The 22,769-nt window shown below is 59.4% G+C and overlaps 1 protein-coding gene across 1 annotated transcript in view; it reads left to right on the top strand.

The window, feature by feature from the left end:
- The first annotated feature begins 238 nt into the window (after positions 1–238).
- Positions 239–22,769, top strand: part of EGFR (epidermal growth factor receptor) — a 119,786-nt gene continuing 97,255 nt past the window's right edge. The window contains exon 1 of the mRNA XM_079785579.1: positions 239–562. Within this exon, the coding sequence (XP_079641705.1) occupies positions 475–562 (88 nt within the window). The 5' untranslated portion in view covers positions 239–474. The remainder of the gene's footprint in view (positions 563–22,769) is intronic.

Consider the following 22,769-nt stretch of genomic DNA (forward strand, 5'->3'; position numbering starts at 1 on the left):
GGCCGGGTCCTGGCCCCAGGGCGGGGAACGCCCTCTCGGAGGCTAAGCAGGGGCTCCCGCCCGCCCTTCTCCGAGCGCCCGGTCCCGCGGGGCCACCTCCGCCCGCCACCTCCGCGCCGCTGCGGGCCGCCGGCCCCGCCGCTGGTTCCTCCTCCCTCCGCCTCGCCTTGGGCTCCGCGATCCCTCCTCCTCGGCTGGTCCCTCCTCCTCCCGGCCCAGCCTCCCCGCGCCCCCGCCCCGCGCGCTAGACGTCCGGGCAGCCCCGGCGCGGCGCGGGCGCAGCAGCCTCCGCCCCCCGCTCGGTGCGCACACCCCGGCCAGGGCGGACCGAGTCCCCGGCGAGTCCCGAGCAGCCCGGCGGCCGCCGCCTCCCCGCCGGACCACAGGCCACCCCCGGAGCCCTCGCCTCGCCGCCGCCGCCGGAGCGCACGGCCGCCGATTCCTTCCCGGACTCCCTGCGGGCTCCGGGCGGCGATGCGACCCTCCCGGACGGCGGGAGCCGCGCTCCTGGTGCTGCTGGCGGCGCAGCTGCCGGCGCGCCCGGCGCTGGAGGAGAAGAAAGGTAAGGGCGTGCCCGCCGCTCCGCGCTGCCCCGGGACGGGCGCCTCGGCCGGGGCCGCGGGAGGGACGTGCCGCTGCGTGTCTGCGCCGGGCGAGCCCGCGGCGGCCGGAGGAGGGACTGCGGGGACCGGGCTGCGGGGACCGGGCTGCGGGGTGCGGGGTGCGGGGATCGGGACTCGCCGAAGCGCTCGCAACTTTCTTACTTTGCTGCCCTCGCGCGCGGGGCGGCGGGCGTCCCGGCACGTGCGTCCCAGGTCCCCGGGGTCCCCCCCCCCAAGGACGGCGGGAGGGCGCGCCTCCCCTCGGGACCTCCGGGCCTCCCTGCACCGCGTCCCCCGGGAACCGGCTCGCGGGTCCCCTCCCGGGGATGCAGCTGCAGCCGGACCCGGAGGCCGAGTGCGGGGCTCGGTCGCTGACTCCTGCGGCGCCTGGGAGGGACGCGCTGTCCACTTCCGTCAAAAGTGGGGAGCGCGGACCCCCGAGCTCCCCCGAGATCTCCCGCGTCCCCAGGGCCCGTGGGGTCTGGTGCCGTGGTCGCTTCCGGGGACCCCCAGACGTGCCCCCACCTGCAGGCCTCGGTCGCGGCTCTGGGTTCGTGGTGGAGCCGGAGGGGTGCGACCAGCCGGGGCGGACCCCAATTTCCTGGGATCGGGTCCCCGCCTCTTTTATTATTATTATTTTTTCTTAGCAAACTTTCCTCCTCGGGATCCCGAGAGCTTCTCTCGGGGATGTTTCTTTTCGCTTTCGGAAGACTTTGACATGGAGCCAACCGAAAATATTCGGGTTAATTTTTGACCCAAACGGATGGGTGTCGGTGGCTCCGAGGGCCGAGCGCCCACCGCGAACATGAGAGTCTGGCCCCGGGGCCCCGGGCCAGCGCCCCTCCACGTGAGAACATGCCTGGGAAGGTCTCACTGCGTTTCGACATCGCCAGCCGGTTCCAGGCTCAGGTCCCGGCTTGCTGCTGAGGTCACCGGCCCGGAGGGCGGGGGAGGTGCGGAGCGGCGGCCGCACTTGGTTGCAAATGAGAATCCCTGGGGATTTTAAACCAAAGCAAAGCAAGCAAAGCCCCAAGCCTGCCTCCCTCCCACCCCCCAGACGGGCCCGGTCTCCTCCGTCTGGGGGGAGACTGGCCGAGGGGGGCTGCTCAGCTCCTCAGGTGGTTCTGTGGGCATCGGCTGCCAGGTGCGGGCGTCGGCTGCCAGGGCGGGCAGTCGTTGGCACGGGGAGAGGGGCTGGTACAGACTCCGGAAAGATTAGCTGGCGACAACGTAAAGGGCTCTTGGGGAACATCTGGAGTTGGAAGCCTCTTGCAGAACGTGGGAACAGGAGCTGGGGGTGATTTCCGTCCGTAACAGTGGGTTCCTCTGCCCGCTGAGAGCTGCCCTCCTCCAGGAGGGATGGGCGCCTCCTCCCTGGTGCCCCCCCCCCCAGAGCCTGGTCCTTCCGGCTCCCGAATCCCCCTCCACAGGGGCCGGGAGGCGGGGGTGTCTCCCATTCTGCTGCTGAGACGCTGTCCTGAGTGCAATTAAACTCTCAGGCACCTTCACGCACCCCTTTTCTCCAGAAACAGCCCCTGCTCCTCCCTGTTAGCCCTTCGAATACGGCGGTGAGTGCCGGGAGATTTGTTTTGGGAAAAAAATATAAATGCCACTTAATTCGCCTGTTAGTTCTGTATTCGCTTCAAACAGGATGCTCCTTGGGTGGGAGGGGGGACACAAAAAAACAGCAGTGGGAGTAGGCGAGCCAGCGTCGTTCAGTTAGAGTCACAGAAAGAGGCCAGCGTTTAAGGGGCAAAGTCTAAAAAATACAAGATGTGACTTTTGACAGAGTGGTAAAGACCCATGTCACACTAATCCGGTCAGTTTTGTTCAAGAAATGTCCTTATTTTAGAGGGACTGTCCTGGTTTAAGATGGAATCGCCTGTCCTCCCAGTCCTGTTAACCCTTGCGTCAGGAGCAGGAAGTGGGTGCTCTGGGGACGCCTAGGGAAACAGGTCCAGAGAAGTAACTGCGTTCCCGGCAGCTGGAAAGAGGCGGGGCCAGGGCTCGCACTTAGGTCACCTGCCGCCGCTGCCTGGCCTCCGTGAGTTCTGCTCTTAGGAGGGCATGGGATGCCCGGTGTTGGGAAAGGGAGGGGCAGGACCAGGCCCAGGGACGGGTGCCTCAGGGTGGTCCCTGGTGAGGACTCCCGGGCCCCCGATCCGTGGTCTAGACTCCCGCTCACAGTTACTCCGAGGTCGGGTGGCCGCCTGTCCCTGGGGGCATCAGAGCCGCCCAGTCGGCAGCGACGTGGGCCTCGCTCAGCATCCCTCGGGCGGCCTGTGAGATCGGCCTTGGAGAGAGCGCTGAGCAAGCCCCGGCTCTTGCAGAACGGCGAGGTGAAGCTGGTGGTGTTCTGAGAGAGGCAGGAACCGGCACTCCTCCCAACACATTATGACTTTCGACGGTCTTCACATATTTCTGGCCTCAGACATTGCGTGTCAGCGTCCACGCCGTGTCCCGGCCTCACTCCGCCGGCTCCATCGCGCTCCCTTCCGGAGGCAGGGCCCGCAGACCGCACTTTTATTCCTGAACGAGCTCCGAAATGCCTGCAGAGGCCGCGTCAGTGAGGACGGGGGCCCGCCCTGTTTAAAAAGAAAACATGCTCTTGGTTTTGCTTGGATCTCGACTCCGGGACCAGCAGAGCGGGTCTGGGGGTGAGGGAGGGGGGCGCCCGCCAGCTCATCTTACCTGGGGGAGTGTGGGTGGTGAAGGGAACCCCCATGCTGGGAGCCAGGCCCTGGAGTGGGCAGGGGGTCAGAGTGTCGGGGACACTCAGCGGGTGGCAGGCCCCGCCTGGGGAACCATGTGGCCTTCGTGCGCCCCTTGGCTTGCCGTGAGAGCCGCGTTCGCGCTCTGTTTAACGGAGACCTGGCACAGAAGCAATGGGCTTCCTTGGAGTTGGGTTTTTCTCACAGGAGCCGGCTCTGAGGAACGTTTAAGGCTCTAGAATCTGGCTGCCCGGGCCCGGTTTCCATGTCGATACGAGAAAAATGGGTGGGCGTCTCGGATCACCGCAGACGCTCTTGATTCCGTTTTCCTCCGTCCTGTATGGACGTTGATGTGGTGATGAGAAGCGGTTTCGGTCTCCGTGCGTGCTGACTGGTTTATCCTTGACCGATGAACACACGGGAGAGCGGAGGGGGCTTGCTCGCGGAGGCCGCGCCCCTGGGACTGGCGCCGGCTCACACCTCCGTTCTCGCTTTCCCCCTAGAAGGCTGCCCTTTCCAGAAAACTGCCGCCGTCGGCTCTTTAACAGCAGCTGAGGAGGGTCTGCCCTCCGGCCCGGGTGCGGGCAGGTCAGCTGGGATTCGGGCCAGGACCCAGGCGTCACCCTCCTGTCAGATAACCAGTTTGACTGAAGTTTTCTCTTTGTCGGAGCCATTCAGTCCAACGTTCTTCCTACGCGTTTAGGTAGACACACTCCATCCGGGTGTCCAGAAAGTTCCCTGAGCCCCGGGAGCAGGAGAGGGGGCGGGGCGGGGCCGGGAGCTGTGGCCCAGGCCTGTGGGAGGCGGAGGGCGGGCGTCCACACGCGGTCTCGGGGGCTCCGAGGGGGAAGCTCAGCCGTCGAGCTGCTACGGACGAGGCCTGTGTGCATTGTGTGTGCTTAAAACCCACTTCTCTCCCGCCGGAGCCAGCAGCGCGCCTACGAGGGCCGTGTGTGTGGCGAGCACGGGAGGGTAGAGTGTCCCTCTGGGTTCCACGCTGTGTCCCGTTCTGGTGGGTTCTCCCAGGAAGCCCCAGAGCCACGGTGTCCTTTCCGACGGCATCTGGAACGTCTCAGGAACGAGACCTTGAATTGCAGTTTCGGGCCCGGTGGTTGGATGGGGAGGCCGTGTCCACAGCTCGAAACACTCCCACAACGCACCCTGCCCTCCTGCGCCTGCACACGGCCCTGAGCTGGGGTAAACAGTTACGTAAGGAGCCGCGGCTGTTTGTCCTTCGGTGTAAGGACAAGGATCGCTACCTACGACGCCGCGGGCTTTTGTTTGCATTCTTTTCTTCGTGTTCGGACCACAGGGAGTGACTGGGGCTGTTCCGTCCTCCGTCTGAGCTGCAGGGCTGAGTCACACGGGGGACTTGCTCTCAGTGCCCGGCAGGCCGTTAGGGGGAGAGGGGTCTGCAGGCAGCACGCGTGAAACCCTGGCAGAAGCCGCGGCAGGTCCGACGGCACAGGGAAGCCTTCTGGGATTAGCCTTTGCTTTTATTTTATTTTATTTTATTTTATTTTATTTTGTTTTGTTCATCCTCACCTGAGGATATTTTTCCCTTTTTTTTTTAGGGAAGGAGGGGGAGAGAGAGAAACATTGATGTGAGAGGGACACATCGATTGCCTCCCAAATGCTCCCCAGCTGGGCCCGGGGATCGGACCTGCAACCCAGGTACGTGGCTTGGCCAGGAACCGAACCTGGCCCTTCGGTCTGTAGGCTGACCCTCCAACCACACCAGCCAGGGCTGGTCTTTGCTTCTGGTTCCGCCTGATCCGGGGCCAGGAAGAGCCCCGCATGGGAGCATCTCTCCCCGGAGCCTGCAGAGCGCTGGGTGTTCGCCGGGAAGGCAACGTGAAGGCATTCCCAGAGCTGCGCCAGGAGCAGCCAGCGCTGCCGAGGCCCGGAGCTCGGTGCCGGACGGGGAGACTGACCGGACCGGTGGCGAGGCTCAGTCCCCGGTGTGAGGGGGTGGCCGCCGGGCTCTGAGCTAGGAACGGGATGAGCTGTGGGGAGTGGGCTGGGGGGCGACGGTGGAGACGGGCAGGGCAGTGCGGGAGCAGAGCAGAGATGGAGATGCAGGAGCGATGGGAGTGCAGACGGAGCCGCTCGCTCAGGCCGGTGGGAGGCTGAACTGCTGGGTAAGCGTGTGGGGCGAGGAGAGATGCAGACCCAGGGGGCACGCAGGCGTCTGGCAGGAGCCTGGATAGACTGAGTCCAGCCTGGGCGCTGTGCATTCTTAGGACGACGGGAGTCCCTGGGCGGATGCGAGGGGCTCAGACGGGAAGGTCCAGGGGGCGCTAGACCTGAGTCACTGGGCGGATGCAGGGGGCTCAGACAGGAAGGTCTGGAGCCCAGGAGAGCAGTGGCCTGGAGCCATTGTTCCCTGGAGAGCCCCCTTGCAGGGATTGCCTTTGGCTGGGGAACAGCCCCCCCCCCCAGCCCTTCCCACGCCCTGTCAGCACCCCGATGTCAGCACCCCGATGGAGCGAGGCTGGGTTCTGGGCAGCTGTGGTCAGCAGCCTGCTCATGGCGGTGATCGGCAGCTGATCAATAATCAATAGTGCCTGTAAGTGCGCTGCGGACCAGGTGTGTCCACGGCTGCCCGTCCTCAGGGAGGAACCCCGTTCCTAGTTGAGACGCACCGAGTCCTCGGTTTAGGCATCAGAGACTGAATGGAGAAGACGTTAAGGGGGGGGGGCGGGGGGGGTTTTCCCGCCAAGCAGGAGCTCTCGAGCCTCGCACGTCCCTTAGGGCCACCCGGGTGCTTCTGAGAGGGGGTGCCTCACTGCACCCCAGGCCCTGTGAACCTGGGGATGGAGCAGCACACCTTCCTGACGAGTCCGCGGGGGGTGGTGCGTGGCGTGCGCAGCTGTGGCGGAGAAGAAATGGTCTTTGTTCCCGGCTCCCCAGGGGTCTGACTCAGTACACCGCCTCCTCGCGGCCCAGGGCGCTTTGGGGTCTCATCAGTGCATCAGCCTCGAAGCTGCTTTTCATTTCCATGAATTCATCCATCAACAGTCTCCTCCGGCAGCTCAGTGTTGCCAGCAGCGGGAGCACCTTGAACTTGATAGTGGAATAATGCACCTTCCTGGGGCCCCAGCCTGGGCTCTGAGAGGCCTGTGGGGCGGGAGACGCGGGTGCAGCCAGGGCCGGAGGAGCAGGGACGCTCCATGCCGACCTGCTGGGCTCTGGGTTTATCCTAAAAGAACGAGGTTCCCGAAGGACTGGCCTCCTGGAAGAGCTGAGCAGGGAGAGAGGCTCCTACACAGCTCTCTGAGGTGCGGTTCCTTCTCCCAGGTGTGATCTGGGGCTCGGGAGCCAGCAGAGGGGCGAATTCCGTCTCTGTGGTGAGCGAGCGTCTCCGAAGGAGAACGCTTAGCTGGGCCTCAAACAATGAAAGAACGAGGAGAGACCTGTGGGCCGGGGCCAGCCCGCCAGCATTTCCCACTTTGTTTCTCTACACGACCAGAGGAAACTGACGGTGCCAAAAGGAAGATGCCCGCGAGGCGACACATTTTACATCTAAAAATCAAAATGGTCACTTGGCTTCTCGGTGTGTGTTTAAAGGAACAACCAGATGTGAAGACTTGAACGAGAGCCTGGGTGATCGTGGATAGCTTTAACATTTCTCCCCAGTCACATGAGCTGCCCCTAAAACTCGCTGTGATTAAGCAAAACCACGACCTCACACCCTCAGGACCGCCTCCCACCGAAGGCAGAGAACAGAAGCAGAACCTGCGGGACCCCAGGCACAGTCACGGCGTCGAGTCACGCTGAACTCGGAAAACGCTTTACCCGAGGATCGGGCCCGGTCGCTGTGAGCGCGGAGATCTCCCCTTCCGGCGTTGCTGTGGGGAGGCCGGGGCCCTACCTGGGTGGGCGCAGAGAGCGCCTGGCAGCAAGCAGGTAGCTTTGTGCCGAAGGACACGAAGGACACGCGTGGCGGGCTGTGAGCTCCCGGCGCGGCCGGCCGTGGAGAAGGACGCAGGGGCCCCAGACCGCTGTACGGAGCGTTGTTTGCGGAGCGTCCATGACGGGTTTTGTTCCAGAGGCAGAAATGCGGCACCTGACGGTTGTCCTGCCCGTGCGGGGCGGCGCGTGCGGCGGCGGCTGGGTTTCCTCCTGCGTGACGTCGCGGGGGCCGCTCGCTCAGGTTCCTGCCTCTCGCTCCAGGCTCTAGGGCGCTGCTCCCCAACCTCCTTTTGGCCACGCCCACCTGTGCATCTCTAAAATCCTGATCCCCCCACCTGTGACATACAGTTCTTCCTAGAGGCCCAATGCACGAAATTCATGCAAGGGCCTTGGCCCCGGCCCGCCCCACCCCTGGCCTCTGCCGGCTCTGCCCCGGCCCTCGCCCGCTGCAGCTTTGTCCGGAAGGAAGGATGTCCGGTCTCATTGCATATGACCCTTTTATTATTATAGATTATTCAAAGGGCGAGCGCCTGTTCACGGGGAGGAAGCCTAAAAGGCCATGAACTTGGTCTACACAAGCTTCCAAAGAACACGGCCTCCATGAAAGAGAAAGATAGAAGAAGGAAAGGACAGTGGAAGTCCTGAGGAAGAAATCACTAAGAACTTGTTTTAAAAAATAGTAATATGAAGTGATATGGAAAAATGGCAAAAAAAAAGTTTCAAAACATATAATAGAGAACTGAAATGCATAAATGTGTCACAGTATATATTTACATACAGTATATGAGGCCCCTAGAACCATAAGAAATGCAAAAAAAAAAATCACTGTGAAGAACTCATTCTCGAATTGCCCCCCTTACACATCCAATTGCCCCTTGTGGCGGGGGGTCCCCACGCTGGGAAGCACTGCTCTGGGGGGACAGATGTGCCGCCTAGTCTCCCAGGTGACAGGCTGACATTTGCATGTTTTCACGAATGCATCCGTGTCGTGGTGGCTGGGACAGACACCAGTCACTTACTGAATCTGTGCAGGGCCTTAGTCAGCAAGGGTGCCGGAAAAGGTCCCATCACAGACGGGGTTTGAGAAAGTTCCTCAAGAAGATGGTTTTCAGGGTCAGAACCTGGTGCTGCTTCCCTCTCAGCAGCGCGGTCTGAGGGCTGTGGAGTGTGTGGCCAGCAGCGCGGTCTGAAGGCTGTGGAGTTGGTGGCCAGCAGCGCGGTCTGAAGGCTGTGGAGTGCGTGGCCAGCAGCGCGGTCTGAGGGCTGTGGAGTGCGTGGCCAGCAGCGCGGTCTGAAGGCTGTGGAGTTGGTGGCCAGCAGCGCGGTCTGAAGGCTGTGGAGTTCGTGGCCAGCAGTGCGGTCTGAAGGCTGTGGAGTTGGTGGCCAGCAGCACGGTCTGAAGGCTGTGGAGTTCGTGGCCAGCAGCGCGGTCTGAAGGCTGTGGAGTTGGTGGCCAGCAGCGCGGTCTGAGGGCTGTGGAGTGCGTGGCCAGCAGCGCGGTCTGAAGGCTGTGGAGTGCGTGGCCAGCAGTGCGGTCTGAAGGCTGTGGAGTTGGTGGCCAGCAGCGCGGTCTGAGGGCTGTGGAGTGCGTGGCCAGCAGCGCGGTCTGAAGGCTGTGGAGTTGGTGGCCAGCAGCGCGGTCTGAAGGCTGTGGAGTGCGTGGCCAGCAGCGCGGTCTGAAGGCTGTGGAGTTGGTGGCCAGCAGCGCGGTCTGAGGGCTGTGGAGTGCGTGGCCAGCAGCGCGGTCTGAAGGCTGTGGAGTTCGTGGCCAGCAGCGCGGTCTGAAGGCTGAGGAGTTGGTGGCCAGCAGCGCGGTCTGAGGGCTGTGGAGTGCGTGGCCAGCAGCACGGTCTGAGGGCTGTGGAGTGCGTGGCCAGCAGCGCGGTCTGAAGGCTGTGGAGTGCGTGGCCAGCAGCGCGGTCTGAAGGCTGTGGAGTGCGTGGCCAGCAGCGCGGTCTGAAGGCTGAGGAGTTGGTGACCAGCAGCGCGGTCTGAGGGCTGTGGAGTGCGTGGCCAGCAGCGCGGTCTGAAGGCTGAGGAGTTGGTGACCAGCAGCGCGGTCTGAGGGCTGTGGAGTGCGTGGCCAGCAGCACGGTCTGAGGGCTGTGGAGTTGGTGGCCAGCAGCGCGGTCTGAAGGCTGTGGAGTGCGTGGCCAGCAGCGCGGTCTGAGGGCTGTGGAGTGCGTGGCCAGCAGCGCAGTCTGAAGGCTGTGGAGTTGGTGGCCAGCAGCGCGGTCTGAAGGCTGTGGAGTGCGTGGCCAGCAGCGCGGTCTGAGGGCTGTGGAGTTGGTGGCCACTCGTCACTACCGCCCGCTGGTTATCACACTTCAGAACCCACCGCAGGTGCGCAGCCTCCTGAGCAAGATCCGCCAGGAAAACGATGTCAGGTTTGCTCCGGTGCTGCTTTGCAAAACCCTTTTTCTTCTTCACTCAGCGCATTTGAATAGAGGGGTAGACCAGGACACAGCGCCCTCCCCTTCACTTGGATTATTCGCATGGTGGGTGCTGAACTGTCCTGGCACCTGCCGGCGTCACCGTGCTCACTCCCAGGGGCTGTGAATGTGGCGAATGGGAGAACTCGCCCTTGGCTTCACTGCCAAGTTAATGGATAACCTGAGACCTTGTAGTTACCTCTTCGTGTCTTTACATCGGCTGCCACTTCCTGGGACTTGAATGGACGTTGTGCCTGGAGCCGTTTATGAGTGAGAATAATGTAGTGCCTCACTCTGCTCCCCCTCCCCCCCTCCCCTACGACTATTTCTGATACAAACATGCACGTGCATGTCTCACACCCTGCGGAGTGCCTTTCCTAGGACGCGGCTGGAGGCAGTTCCCCTGTAGCCGTGGTCGGTTACGGTAGGCGATACCCTCCCTTCTGGGTTTACTAGTAGCTTCCAGACGATAAACTAGCCGGTGCCAGGGCCCCTCGCATCCGGACCGTCCTCGACATTGAGGGCGAACACCAACGCAGGCGAGACCCGAACCTAAACACGGGGTGGGAGGCGCCTGCCGCCCCGTGGAGGTCGGTTCTCCCAAGCGTCTCTGCCTCTGGATTTTTCTGGCCGTGAAGTGGAATGTGTGCGTCATTTATGAAAAATGCGGGAAATGTCCCCGCATTCTTGACTCAGAGAAGGAAAGGTGATACTTCCTCGGCAGGACTCGCGGGCTGGGGACTCGCAGGCTGGGGGTTCGCGGAGCCGGAGGTCAGAAAGCCCCGGTGCGACTGTCCGGGGCTCTCGGAACAACTGCCCTCAGCACTGAGGTCGCCACCACCGGGTGGACGCCTGAGCGCTCCCACTGGTCGCGTGCGTGTCCAAAACTCCCTTGTCCGTGAACAACGTCCCCAGTCTGCGCATTATGGTAGCGGGATAAAGAGTGTGCTAGACCCTGGCCGGTGCGGCTCAGTGGATAGAGCGCCAGCCTGCAGACCAAAGGGTCCCGGGTTCGATTCCGGTCAAGGGCACACACCTCGGTTGCAGGCTCCTCCCTGGCCCAGGCCCTGGTTGGGGCGCGTGCAGGAGGCAACCAGTCGATGTGTTTCTCCCACATCCATGTTTCTCTCTGTCTTTCCTTCTCCCTTTCCCTCTCCCTAAAAATCAATGGAGAAATGTCCTCGGGTGAGGATTAAAAAAAAAAGTGCATTAGACCGGCGACGCCAGTCCTGACCAGCACGGCCTTACTTGGATGGCCTTTGTCTTCTAGAAGGGCAATAACCTTCTTCTCTCTAGCATCCATCCGATGTCACATTCTTCTCTCTAGCATCCATCTGCTGTCACATTCTTCTCTCTAGCATCCATCTGATGTCACATTCTTCTCTCTAGCATCCATCTGATGTCACATTCTTCTCTCTAGCATCCATCTGCTGTCACATTCTTCTCTAGCATCCATCTGATGTCACATTCTTCTCTAGCATCCATCTGATGTCACATTCTTCTCTCTAGCATCCATCTGATGTCACATTCTTCTCTCTAGCATCCATCTGATGTCACATTCTTTTCTCTAGCATCCATCTGATGTCACATTCTTCTCTAGCATCCATCTGATGTCACATTCTTCTCTAGCATCCATCCGATGTCACATTCTTCTCTCTAGCATCCATCTGATGTCACATTCTTCTCTAGCATCCATCCGATGTCACATTCTTCTCTCTAGCATCCATCTGATGTCACATTCTTCTCTCTAGCATCCATCTGCTGTCACATTCTTCTCTAGCATCCATCTGCTGTCACATTCTTCTCTAGCATCCATCTGATGTCACATTCTTCTCTCTAGCATCCATCTGATGTCACATTCTTCTCTAGCATCCATCTGATGTCACATTCTTCTCTAGCATCCATCCGATGTCACATTCTTCTCTCTAGCATCCATCTGATGTCACATTCTTCTCTCTAGCATCCATCTGATGTCACATTCTTCTCTCTAGCATCCATCTGCTGTCACATTCTTCTCTCTAGCATCCATCTGATGTCACATTCCTTACAGGTAGGGGAAATGTGTACGGGAGTCTAACGTGTAAATACAAAAAACCGTACCCCACACTCTCAAGACCCGCTGTGAGGAGCTTTGGGGGTTACAGTTATTTATGGGGGCTTTTCCCTCTCCCGCGTGCGCGGAGTCCCCGCCCCTCGGCCCAGGTGTTGGGCAGGCTGAGTAAGGGAATGAGCCTGGCCCTAGTCTCACCTGCAGCAGGAAGGCGACCCCCGTGCTTATCCCAGGGGACAGCTGGGAGGAGGAGCTCAGGGCCTGTCCCCGGAGAACATTCCAGAAGTGTTCACACTGTGACCTCCACCCTCACCACGACCTTACATCCCTGTTGTCCATGAAGAGCCTAGGGGTTGGCATGTTCGTGCCACCTGCCCGAGGGTGTCGCCTAGTCAAGGTGCGCCCTGGCCTCTGACTCAGGAGCCGTGCCCAGGTGCCCACCTGCACTCAGGGCCTCTGGGGGCCTCGGACCCGGACAGTGGCCAGCCCGGCCGCCTCGGGCCCACGCAGGACCCCGACCGGTCCCTCCGCCCCTCCGCCCCTCCACCGCGGGCCTTCCTCTCCCTCACTGGCCGCTGTTCTTCCCGCGGAGCCCGCCTCCTACCCTCTCTTCCTTTCCCAGGGAAGCTCTGATTCTCCCCCCCACCCCGCCCCCGCCATCGGCCCGCTAGGACTTTATTGTGGCGGCGGTGGAGGGCCCAGTCCTCAGGCCTCCTCTGCCGTCCTTCCTCCCCTTGTCCCTGAAGCTACGGAGCAGGGATGGCGCGCACTGCCCAGGCGCCCCAGGTCCTCCCGGTCCCTGTGCCGGCGTCTCACCAGCAGGAAGTCCGACCCCTGCCCGCTGCCCGGCCCCTTCAGCAGGCCGCTGTCCCTCAACTCCCAGGAACCAAGAGGTCACGTTCCATTCCTGGTCAGGGCACGTGCCAGGTGTGGGCTCCGTTCCCTGTCGGGGGTGTGTAGGAGGCAGCCCATCGATGATGTTTCTCTCTCATTGATGTTTCTACCCCTCTCCCTCTCGCTCTAAAAAAATAAACATCAATAAGAGAGAAGAGAAGCAATGTGTCATCCCCTCTAGTGCTTCTGATCTGCAGGGAGCTGAGCGGTTCCAGGGACTGTGGGGCGCCCTCGTGGTGGCTCTGAGGCACGGGCCCGCATGTCGCCTGGGACCCAGCCCGGATCGCCGTAGCTCCCTGCTCTTCCCCTCGTTCGTATACGAAGGCCTGCAGGTGGCTTATGGGATGATGAAAGCACAGTGTCTATCGCTCCACCTCTCTTCGTTTTCACATTGGCAAAGAAGCAGGCCGGTCATGAATTAGCATGTGCCAGAGACACGCCGGTTCCTCCAGCAGCATATAAAAGTTATTTTTAAAGTTGTTTTAAATCTGTGAGCGAAAATAAATGGCTTTTGCTGCAAGAAACACCAAAAATGGAAAAGCTCACAGTTCAAAGATGATCATTTATCTGACGGGATTGCTGATGGCGTAGCTGCTTTAAACACCAGGGGATTTATGGGGCGCGCGCACAGGCGCTGGGAAGGTGGTTCCCGCCTCCGGCTGGTCCTCCCCTGGGAGGTCCTGGAGCCCCACGCGGGGCTGGGCGGCGGGGCAGGGGGTCCGCTGGAAAACGGGAGACTCCGTGGCTGTCGCTCCTGACCTGTAAGGCTTTGCAAGGCAAACATTTACTTTCTCTGAATGTTAACGTTACGGTTAGCTTTTTTTTTTTTTCTTATGTTAAGAAGGGAAGAAAAAATACATGGTCAGGAAGGAAGGATTAAGGATGTTAACTGTTGTGTGGCCTCTAGATAATGTGTTTAAGCACTGAGTTCACTGTCAGAACACGTTGTAGAGTAGGTACTTGTGTGAACTTAATATGTTGACCTCATTCCTTTCAACAATATCCTTTTACTTAAGAGAGAAGTTAAGGCTTTTTAAAAAAATTCTAGTTCCTAGACAAAAACCATACTGTAAACAAAGCCTGGCCACCGTGGGTAAACATGCACCGTGGTTTGCTGCGGTAGCAAAGCTTTTTGTTGCTAACTTCTTATTTTTAAAGAATCGCAGATTCGCAGGAAGTGGTGAGACAGGCTCAGGGCGCCCCGGTGCAGCCCTCTTCCCAGGGTCACATCCTAGCGCAAAGCACTCCATACTTGGTTGGACGTCCTCTCCAGTATTCGCCTAGGATGACCGCTCACCATGTTACTCAGCCAGGGAGGTGACAGGCAGACATGGTCGCCTTCACAAGCATGTCAAACACGTGGCCTGCCAGCCGCGAGTGTGACATGCTTGGAAGTTAATTTTTTCTAAATGAAATGTTTTTGTCCTTAACAGTCGAGGGCCACGAAGGCATGAGGAGGAAAAGGGAGTGAGGGTGGAGGGAGACGGACACACAGACAGATAGCGAAGGAGAGAGGGATTGCTCACGTAGACAAGCCAACGACCTCCTGTGGGCGTTAGATCCATGTGCACGTGCTGCTTACGTTCTGTTCACGTCCCAGGTGTTTATATTCTGTTCACGTCCCACTTCGTCTCCCGTGTTCGTCTTCGTCTCTCTGGCCTCCTTCGCCACCTCTGGTGGAAGGACAGCTGCCGTCGTCAAGGGTCTTGCCGGTTTCTCGGTGTCGGTGCCGAGGACACAAAGGAGGCATTTGGCGAAGAGTCCACGAAGTTGTGCGTTTTCCTTTGCACACTTTTCTGTGTTGGTTGTCTTGCAATAAAAGCGTTACATCCTGGGTTCGTGTCACGGGATAGAAATGACAGAAACCTACAAGGAGAGCCAAGGTTTTATTAGAAAACTAGAGGCCCGATGCATGAAGCTTTGTGCAAGAATGGGCCTTCCTTCCCCTGGCTGCCGGCACCGCCTTCACTCCGGCTCGGAGCCGCCTTTCTACCTTCCCACGCTGCCCAGAGGCCCAGAGCAGCTGGGGTGGTGTGGAACGCCTGCGTCGCCATGGCGACGACCAAGCATCCGGCCCCCTGCCGCTCAGCACCTGTGTATGCAAATTAACCCGCCATCTTTGTTGGGTTAATTTGCATACTCACTCCTGATTGGCTGGTGGGTGTCATGAAGGTACAGTCAATTTGCATCTTTCTCTTTTATTAGTGTAGCTTCAGGATCTCAGGGAAACTCCAAGGCTTCTGCTCGAAGGCCACACATCGATTCTCTCCTCTGGTCTCAATGGCAACACGACTTCTCACCCTCCAAGTGGGACTCTGCTGTTACCTCAGTTTACTCTACAACGATGACAAATGGTTTTTTGTTTGTTTGTTTGTTTGTTTGTTTTAATATATTTGTATTGCTTTCAGAGAGGAAGGGAGAGGGAGAGAGAAACATCAACGAAGAGAGAGAATCATCCATCGGCTGCCTCCTGCACGCCCCCTACTGGGGATTGAGCCCGCAACCCCGGCCTGTGCCCTGGCCAGGAATCGAACTGTGACCTCCTGGTTCACAGGTCGTCGCTCAGCCACTGCGCCCTGCCAGCGGCGATTACAGATTGTCTTTAGAGGAGGGTTGAAAAGGGTAGAAATGCGGTGGAGTCCTCTTCCTCCTCCTTCCCACCACCCCCCCCCCCCCCCCCCGCCAGGAAAGGCAGCTGCAGGTTCTCGCCAACTGCAGACCCTGCGGGAAGACCGTGCCCTTGGGGGTAGCCACGCCTCCTTCCCTGTCAGCTCCCCGAATCCAGCGTCAGGCTCCCCACACTGGCCCTGGGCCGAGAAGAGGCAGTCAGCCCCCGGTGCTCCAGTTCCCGGTCCACGGGGCAGGCGCGTCCTCATTCCGCGGGTCCCCTTGGGGGTGTCTGGAGCCGCCAGCGCTCAGCCCGGGATCCCGACTCACACAGACCACCTCGCACGGCCATGAACTCGGCGTCAGCACCAGAGGGGACATGCGTTTTAACACGCTGGTCTCACTGAGAGCGTCTTCCTTTGTCATTCCCGAGCTCCGTTCAGCCCGCAGGCGAGGTGACTGCTGACTGCGGCCTGTGCCCCAGAAAGCTGCGGGCACCGGCTGCCGGGACGGTGCCGCCTCCGCCCAGGGGAGCCTGGAGCCGGAGCCCCGTTCGGTCCGCACGTGGCGGGAGGGGAGGCTGCGGCCCAGGTGGCAGTGAGCACTTGAGCCTGCGCCGGGCCCACGGGCCGCCAGGACGGGCCCAGGACACCATGTGCCCGCTCAGCATCGGCACTCCCGGCACTGCCGGCTTCCCGGAGAGGGAGGCGGCTGCCCGTCTCATTTGCATGATCCTGCGGGCATCGCCCCATTTCCCTTTCTCTCCGGATCAGGGCGGGCGGGGCAGTGGGTAACCAGCCCGGAGCCTCTGCTCACAGGGCAGATCCACCCTGAACGGCCAGCACTCTCCGCAGCTCCGTCCACCCCTCACTGAAGGAGCATTTCACGCCCACCTCCCACCGCGCTTCTCTTTTCCGATCAGGAAAGGGGTTCCTACTGTCCCGAAAAGACCCATCGGGTCCAAATGCCGGTTCTAAGGTGGACGTTTGGCTGCCTGGACGGGAGGGTGAGGCAGGGAGGTGTGCCCCGCGCTGGGCCCTCCCGCCTGAGCCAGGCACCCTGCTGGCCCTGTGTGGCCCTGCGGGGGTCTGCCCTGAGGCCTGAGGGGAGGCAAGAAGGGGGAAAGGGGGAGGGAGGTGGGGAGGAGGACCCGGAGCCCAGGACAATGCGGGGCGGGTCAGCTGTAGGAAAGGACACGGCCTGCGAGGCCATGTGGTGCCCCCTCCCCGGGGGGGTCCTTGTGGGCCCCAGGGGACACCTGCCTGGCGTCGAGACTCAGAACTTGAGTCTCATGACTCAGCGGGGCCGGAACCTGGAGGAAACACACCCGCCTGGAGCCTTGGACCCGTCGGAGCAATGAAAACCCACGCCCAGGGCCGCTGCCGGAGGGATGACGTCACCCCGCGGGCACCCTCGTGCAGCCACCTTTGACGGAGCACCGACCAGGTGCCCCCCCCCCCCAGCTGGCTTCTGGGATGCAAGGGCACATGCGGCTCCCCAGCCCCACTCGGGGGGAGGGGGGGCATTGGGCAGAGGGGAGCAATGCTGATGCTGCTCTACCGGAGAATTTCTAAGATTTTTTTTTCTTTTTATTGTAAGAGTTTAGTTTTATTTACCCTTTTGGAGGATACGCTAAATTCTTTGGAACTTAGGTACAGACTGAGCCATTTTCTGGCAAAAAGCGACAATCACTGTAAGTCCCACCTAACAGTGACTATTTTAAACCAGGTGTCCTCAAACTGTTTAAACAGGGGCCAGTTCACTGTCCCTCAGACCGTTGGAGGGCCGGACTATAGTTTAAAAAAAACTATGAACAAATTCCTATGCACACTGCACTTACCTTATTTTGAAGTAAAAAAACAGAACGGCAAAAACACCTGCACGTGGCCCGCGGGCCGTAGTCTGAGGACGCCTGTTTTAAACAGTCACTTGGGCCTTAAGGGAATGAAGAGGGAAAGGGACGCGGTTGTTTTGTGTTTACCCACGTAGCGGCTGAGTGTTCTGCACCGGACATGGAATCCGGCCACGTGAGGTCAGAAGGAAGGTTTTCTTTTTGCCCCAGGAAAACACAAAAAGTGGATGTACCAGTTAATAATGCGGATTTTGTCATCAAAGAAAACAGGGTAATTTCAAGAGAAACATCCAAAGTGCTTTATTCAAAGTAATGTCCATCGCTAGCTACACATTTCCCCCATCTTTCACGTCGTTTGTGGATACCGTCCCAATAGAACTTTCCTTGTTTTGAGGCAAACCATTCAGAGACCCAATTTTCCCACTTCTTGGTACGTTTTGAAGTGCTGCTCAGAACTGCGTGTGCCATCGATCAGAGCAAGTGGTCATCTGAAGGAGCAAGGTCTGGTGAATACGGCGGGTGGGTTAATACTTCCCAGGCAAGATCTTTTAACGTATCTTTAACTGGTTTTGAAGTGCGTGGTGGTGCGTCCTCATGAAGCAAAATTACTTTGCCGTGTCTTCTGACCCATTCTGGTCCTTTCACGATCAAAGCGTAGTTCACATTGATTATTTGTTGTCTGTAGCGATCAGTACTAAGGGTTTCACCTGGTTTTAGAAGCTCATAATACACCACACCTTCCTGATCCCACCAAACACAGAGCATTGTCTTCTTTCTGAAGCGATTTGGCCTTGCAGTTGATGTTGACGGTTGACCTGGATCAATCCATGAGTTTGTGCGTTTGGGATTCTCAGAATAAATCCACTTTTCATCGCCAGTCACAATTTGATGCAAAAAAGGCTTTCTTTCGTGCCGTTGAAGCAACATTTTACTAATGACTTTTTGGTTTTCCCTTTGCCTTTCCTTCAGTTGATGTGGCACCCATTTTCCTTCCTTTACAATCTTTCCCATGGCTTGTATTTTTAAAGAAAAAGGTGGGCTTGGCAGGTTTGCGTAATCGTGTCAGTCCCCTGATAGAATCGGGAAACGTCCACTGGGTCGGAGCTTTGGTAAATAAAAAAATGGGAGGAGCAACCCTTGGCGATGACCTCACCCGCGGCTCCTCCGTGTCAGAACCGGTTTGCAATGCTGCACAGCGACCTGGAAAAGTGCCTCCTAAGCTGGGTTCACCCTGCATTCCAGGCCGCACGGCGCGTCGTGGGGGGAGACGGTCCTTGGTTCGGCTTTTCGGTGCCGGCTGATAAAGTGTGGGTTCCAACAGCCGCGTTGTGGACAGCAGGCCTCTTCCCAGAAAATCCCGGGTTAACCAGCGTGGGCCTGGCTGTTTATCTGATCTTGTTTACGGGAGCAGGAGAGACTCGGTGACCTCTGTGTCTGCTTTATGCCATCATCTGGGTGAGGGGTCACTGGGACGTGGAGAATTCCCCGGTAAACAGCGGCCTTTGCCAGGTGAGGGCGGCCGCCCCTCAGCAGAAGATGTTGCTAGTGTTCACCGAGGAGTCGCATTCCCTGGGTGAGGAGTGTGTTTGCTTCTCTGTGTAAATCTGTGAGGCAGTGACCGGGACCCTGGCCACTCCCAGGCTGTCCCTGAGTCCACAGCAGTGGGCACCCCTGCGTCAGTCCCCGGGCCTCTGGTGCGGTAATGTGGCACCTGTACACGGATGGCTGATGGGTTATCATGTGAGCCATCAGAGTGCGCGGTGGGCCGAGGCGCCCGGCTTCTGCTGGGGCATCCACACGGCATGAGCGCGGGGGAGGGGAGGTGCGGGCGCAGCGCCTCGCTAGGCACACGCCCTGTGGGACAAGATGCCACGTGGCCCGTTCAGCCACGGACTCAGTGGCACTGCGTGAACACCTTCTGCCTGCGCCAAAGCTAACCGAGGGGGTAGCGTTCCATACAGACGCCTGAAATCCTAGCGTCTCAGTCACTGACAACCGTGAGTGTATTTAAAACAAAAATAAAAAAGTGGGGAAAGGACTTAGTGGAAACCAGCAAAGGACTCGGTTGGAGTGACCTTAACTCACAGATTTTCTCATTGGCTCTCCTGAATTGAGGTACGTAGGCAAACAGGCCCGTCTAAAGGAGCGTGACGCGTGTTTTCTTACTTATCTTACTTTCCATGGAATTCCCCTCTAAAGTAAACAACACCCTGGGTTTCAAATCCTTTCGATGAATCAGGAGTTGATTAACAGGGAATGATCCAGGAGAAGCATAGCCTGGCCTCACACAACCACGACCCGATGTCTGCGTGCACGGGGCCTAAGAGTTCTCCGCAGCGGCCGCCATCACCCACCGCGCAGGGGCCTGGGTTTCTACTTTCTTTAAAAAACTCAAATCCGTAGACATTGGCCGGCGGTCCAGAGTCCTGGATGCTCGTGGGAGACCCCGTAGTGATGGAGAGAAAGCCAGTTACTCCTGCATGGCCCAGGATGAAGGCCGTGATAAAGGTCGTAGCCATGGCAACTCTTAGATATGACATCAAAGAAAAACAAGTTGGGCTCTCATTTAGCCTGGACGTAACCAGGGACTGGACCCCCAGGAGATGCTGCGCCCGGCGAGCTCACTTCACCCCAGAGAGTTAGGCAGTCAGTGACCAAAGGCAGAGCCACGTCCTGTCCGTCCGTCCGTCCGTGTGTCCGGATCTGCCAGAGTTGGCACCGTGGTGAGAAGACGGGCGGGGGGAGGGGGGGTGTTAATGAAATGAAATTGAACGTCAAGGGCAGGGAAAGCAACGTTCACTTAATTCTCTGACCCACGTCTCAAGTGTCACATGCTTTTTAACACTCCGTGCACGACTCCCCCATTTCCCATCGTCCTTCCGCGGGGCGTGGACGTGGGTGCCAGTCTCCTCGGCGTAGGGGGGTCATGTGGTGCGTTCTGCGTAAGGGCACGAGGAGCATTTTGAGCCAGCAATGAGGGATTTTTGAATCCTCCCACCGGAAGACATAAGAGAGGGAACGGAAGAAGTCAAAACACAGGTCAACGTGGCGGCAGACGGGGTCTGGAGAGAAGTGGTCTTGATTTCACTTGTAAACGTTTCACAAAAGCTTCTTTTCCGTTTTACCCCGGAAAATGGGAACTGGCGTTGCCGGTGACTTTGTTGGGGTGGAGAGCTCTGTAAGCCGCTTTCGTTGTTGTTAAAAGAGACTTGGGCATTTCACGTCCGGACGGTAAACTGGCGTCTTTTAGGAAGAGAACGCACAGCCTCTGTTGGTATGGTTTCTACCCGTTTCGAATTGAGTGGCGTGTGTCCTTCACGTGTAGTGACTGTCACCTACACGGCAGGCGTCACCTTCAAACTTAGGACTTGGGACGGCCTCGGACCGGGGTGGCCAGTGCAGTGACAGTGCAGGAGGTGGGGTCTAGGCCAGCGGCTCTCACCGGGGGACACGTTTGCGTGCATCCCCGGCCCCCCAGGGCATCTGGCAAGGTCTGGAGTCGTTTTGGTTTTCACACTGTAGTGTGGTACCGGCATCGGGTGGGTAGGGGCGAGGGAGGCACAAAACATTGTTCAAGCCCACCCCCAGGTCCGCCGCGCTGAAGGGGAGACACCCGGGGTCTGCCGTCCCGGGGCCACGCTGCGTGCACGTGGGTTCTGCATCCTCCGCGCTGAGCTCACCGCCTGCCCTGGGGTCGGCTGTGCGCGGGCGCCGGCAGGGAGGCGGCGTTCCTGTTCCGGCCGGGGTGCGCTGGGCCCGCATTCCAGGCTCACCTGCCCCAGCCTGTCTGCCCGGAGCGCGCCCCAGCGAAAGCAGGAGGCACGGAGGCGCCCTCGCCGCCCCCCTGGCGGCTGCCCAGCGAGCCTCGGGCCGGTGGGGACGGCGCCCTCGCTGCTGGGGAAGCACCGCGTTCCACGTGAAACACCGCGTCTCCTCGCCCTCTCCCCTCCCGCTGGTGCCGGCGCTGAGCTGAGACATCCCTCACCCTCTGCTCTGGGCCAGCCGGCAGGGAGCCCCGCTGCCCGAGCGGGCTTGGGGGGGACAGGAGGCATCCGCTCCGTTCGGAAACCTCCCCCTCCCGCGGGCAGGCCGCACTGTGCCGGAGCTGGAATGGCAGAGCGGCCGCGAGCGGTGCCGGGCCTGCCCCGTGGCTCTCCGGGACGTGGTGTTGTGCTCAGGTCCACATGGCTGCACCTGATGGCCCGGCGGAGGGCAGCTGCCTGTGTCACCGTCACCGCCCCGGAGTGGCGCCCTCCCACCCGCAGCCCGCAAGCTCCCAGTGGGGCAGCGCACACCCGGGGGCAGCGCACACCCGGGGACGGCGCACACCCGGGGGCAGCGCACACCCAAGGGCGTCCCGTGTTGCTCGGGCAGGCGGTGACTGGGGTGGGGTGGGCCTGCTGGGATTCGTGGCCCGCTTGGAAAACAAGTGTGGCTGCACCGGGTCCAGGAACATGTTTCCCCCGCGAGGAACGTGCATCATAAAATGCGGTGATTTCCTGAACAGGAGTCACACCTGACAGCCGGGTGCAGCTGGTGCCCCACAAGCACGTGTTGAGGGAGGGAGGGAGTTCAGAGCCGGCGGGACCTTGGCCCAGCTCTCATTTCGCACAGGAGACTCGAGGTCCTGCTGGGGCCCAGAGCAAGCCTGTGCGTGCGGTGTGCGTGGCCCGAGAGCCATGTGCTGACGCGGGGACCCCGGAGGAGCGAACCCGGTATCTCCTGGGATAGCTGCCCTTCACGTCCTGGGCATCACGGCTCCCAGCAGCCAGGACGTGGGAACGCCTGCGTGCCCGCCGCGGGTGGATGGAGGGGGAAGGGGAGAGGCGGTGGGTACTAGGATCGCCCAGCTGTGAGATCAGGAGGAATTCCTGCCATTTGCAGCAACGTGGACGGACCTGGAGGACATTATTCTCAGTGAAATAAGCCAGACAGAGAAGGACAAATACTGTCTGACCTCACTTATGTGTGGAAACGACAAAAAATATATAAAGTTGAGCTTGTAGACACAGAGTGGAGTGATGGAGCCAGAGGAGAGGGGAGCGGGGAGAGGGTCAAAGGGCACAGACTCCCAGGTGGAGGCCGAGCGATTCCTGGTGGTCCAATGTGCAGCACGGGGACCTGTTGATAACGCTGTCGGTACGCAGGCGTGGAATTTGCTAAGAGAGGAGGTCGTAGTTCGCAGCACACACACACACACACACACACACATACATGTGCACACTCACACACGCAAAGGTGACTGTGTGCTGACAGGTGGGTTTTAAAAAAGATCTGTGTGCTGTTATCACCTAAACACATATGACAACACGGCTAGGAAGTCGTAAGTCAAGCAAAAGTTTATTAACATGTTCGTTATCTCGGAAAACACTCCACTGGGGAGCAGAAACTTCTAGCTCATCATTTTCTGTCTCTAAATGCACAGCATGGAGCAAGCAGCAGACTCTCTGAGTACGTTATAATTAAGTAATAGATCAGCTACGGAGGCGGGGGATGTTTTTAAAATGTCTACTGCTGCCCTGGCTGGTGTGGCTCAGTTGGTTGGGCATCGTCCCGTGCACGGAAAGGCTGCCGGTTCGATTCCTGGTAGGGGGACATGCAGGAGGCAGCCGATCGATGTTTCTCTCTCTCCCTCCCATCTCCCCTCTCTAAAAATCAATTTAAAAACCTTTCAGGTAAAATAAAGTGTCTTTTTCTAGCAGGGAT

The sequence above is a fragment of the Cnephaeus nilssonii genome (assembly GCF_951640355.1).
Source record: "Cnephaeus nilssonii genome assembly, chromosome: 12".
Lineage (NCBI taxonomy): Eukaryota > Metazoa > Chordata > Mammalia > Chiroptera > Vespertilionidae > Cnephaeus > Cnephaeus nilssonii.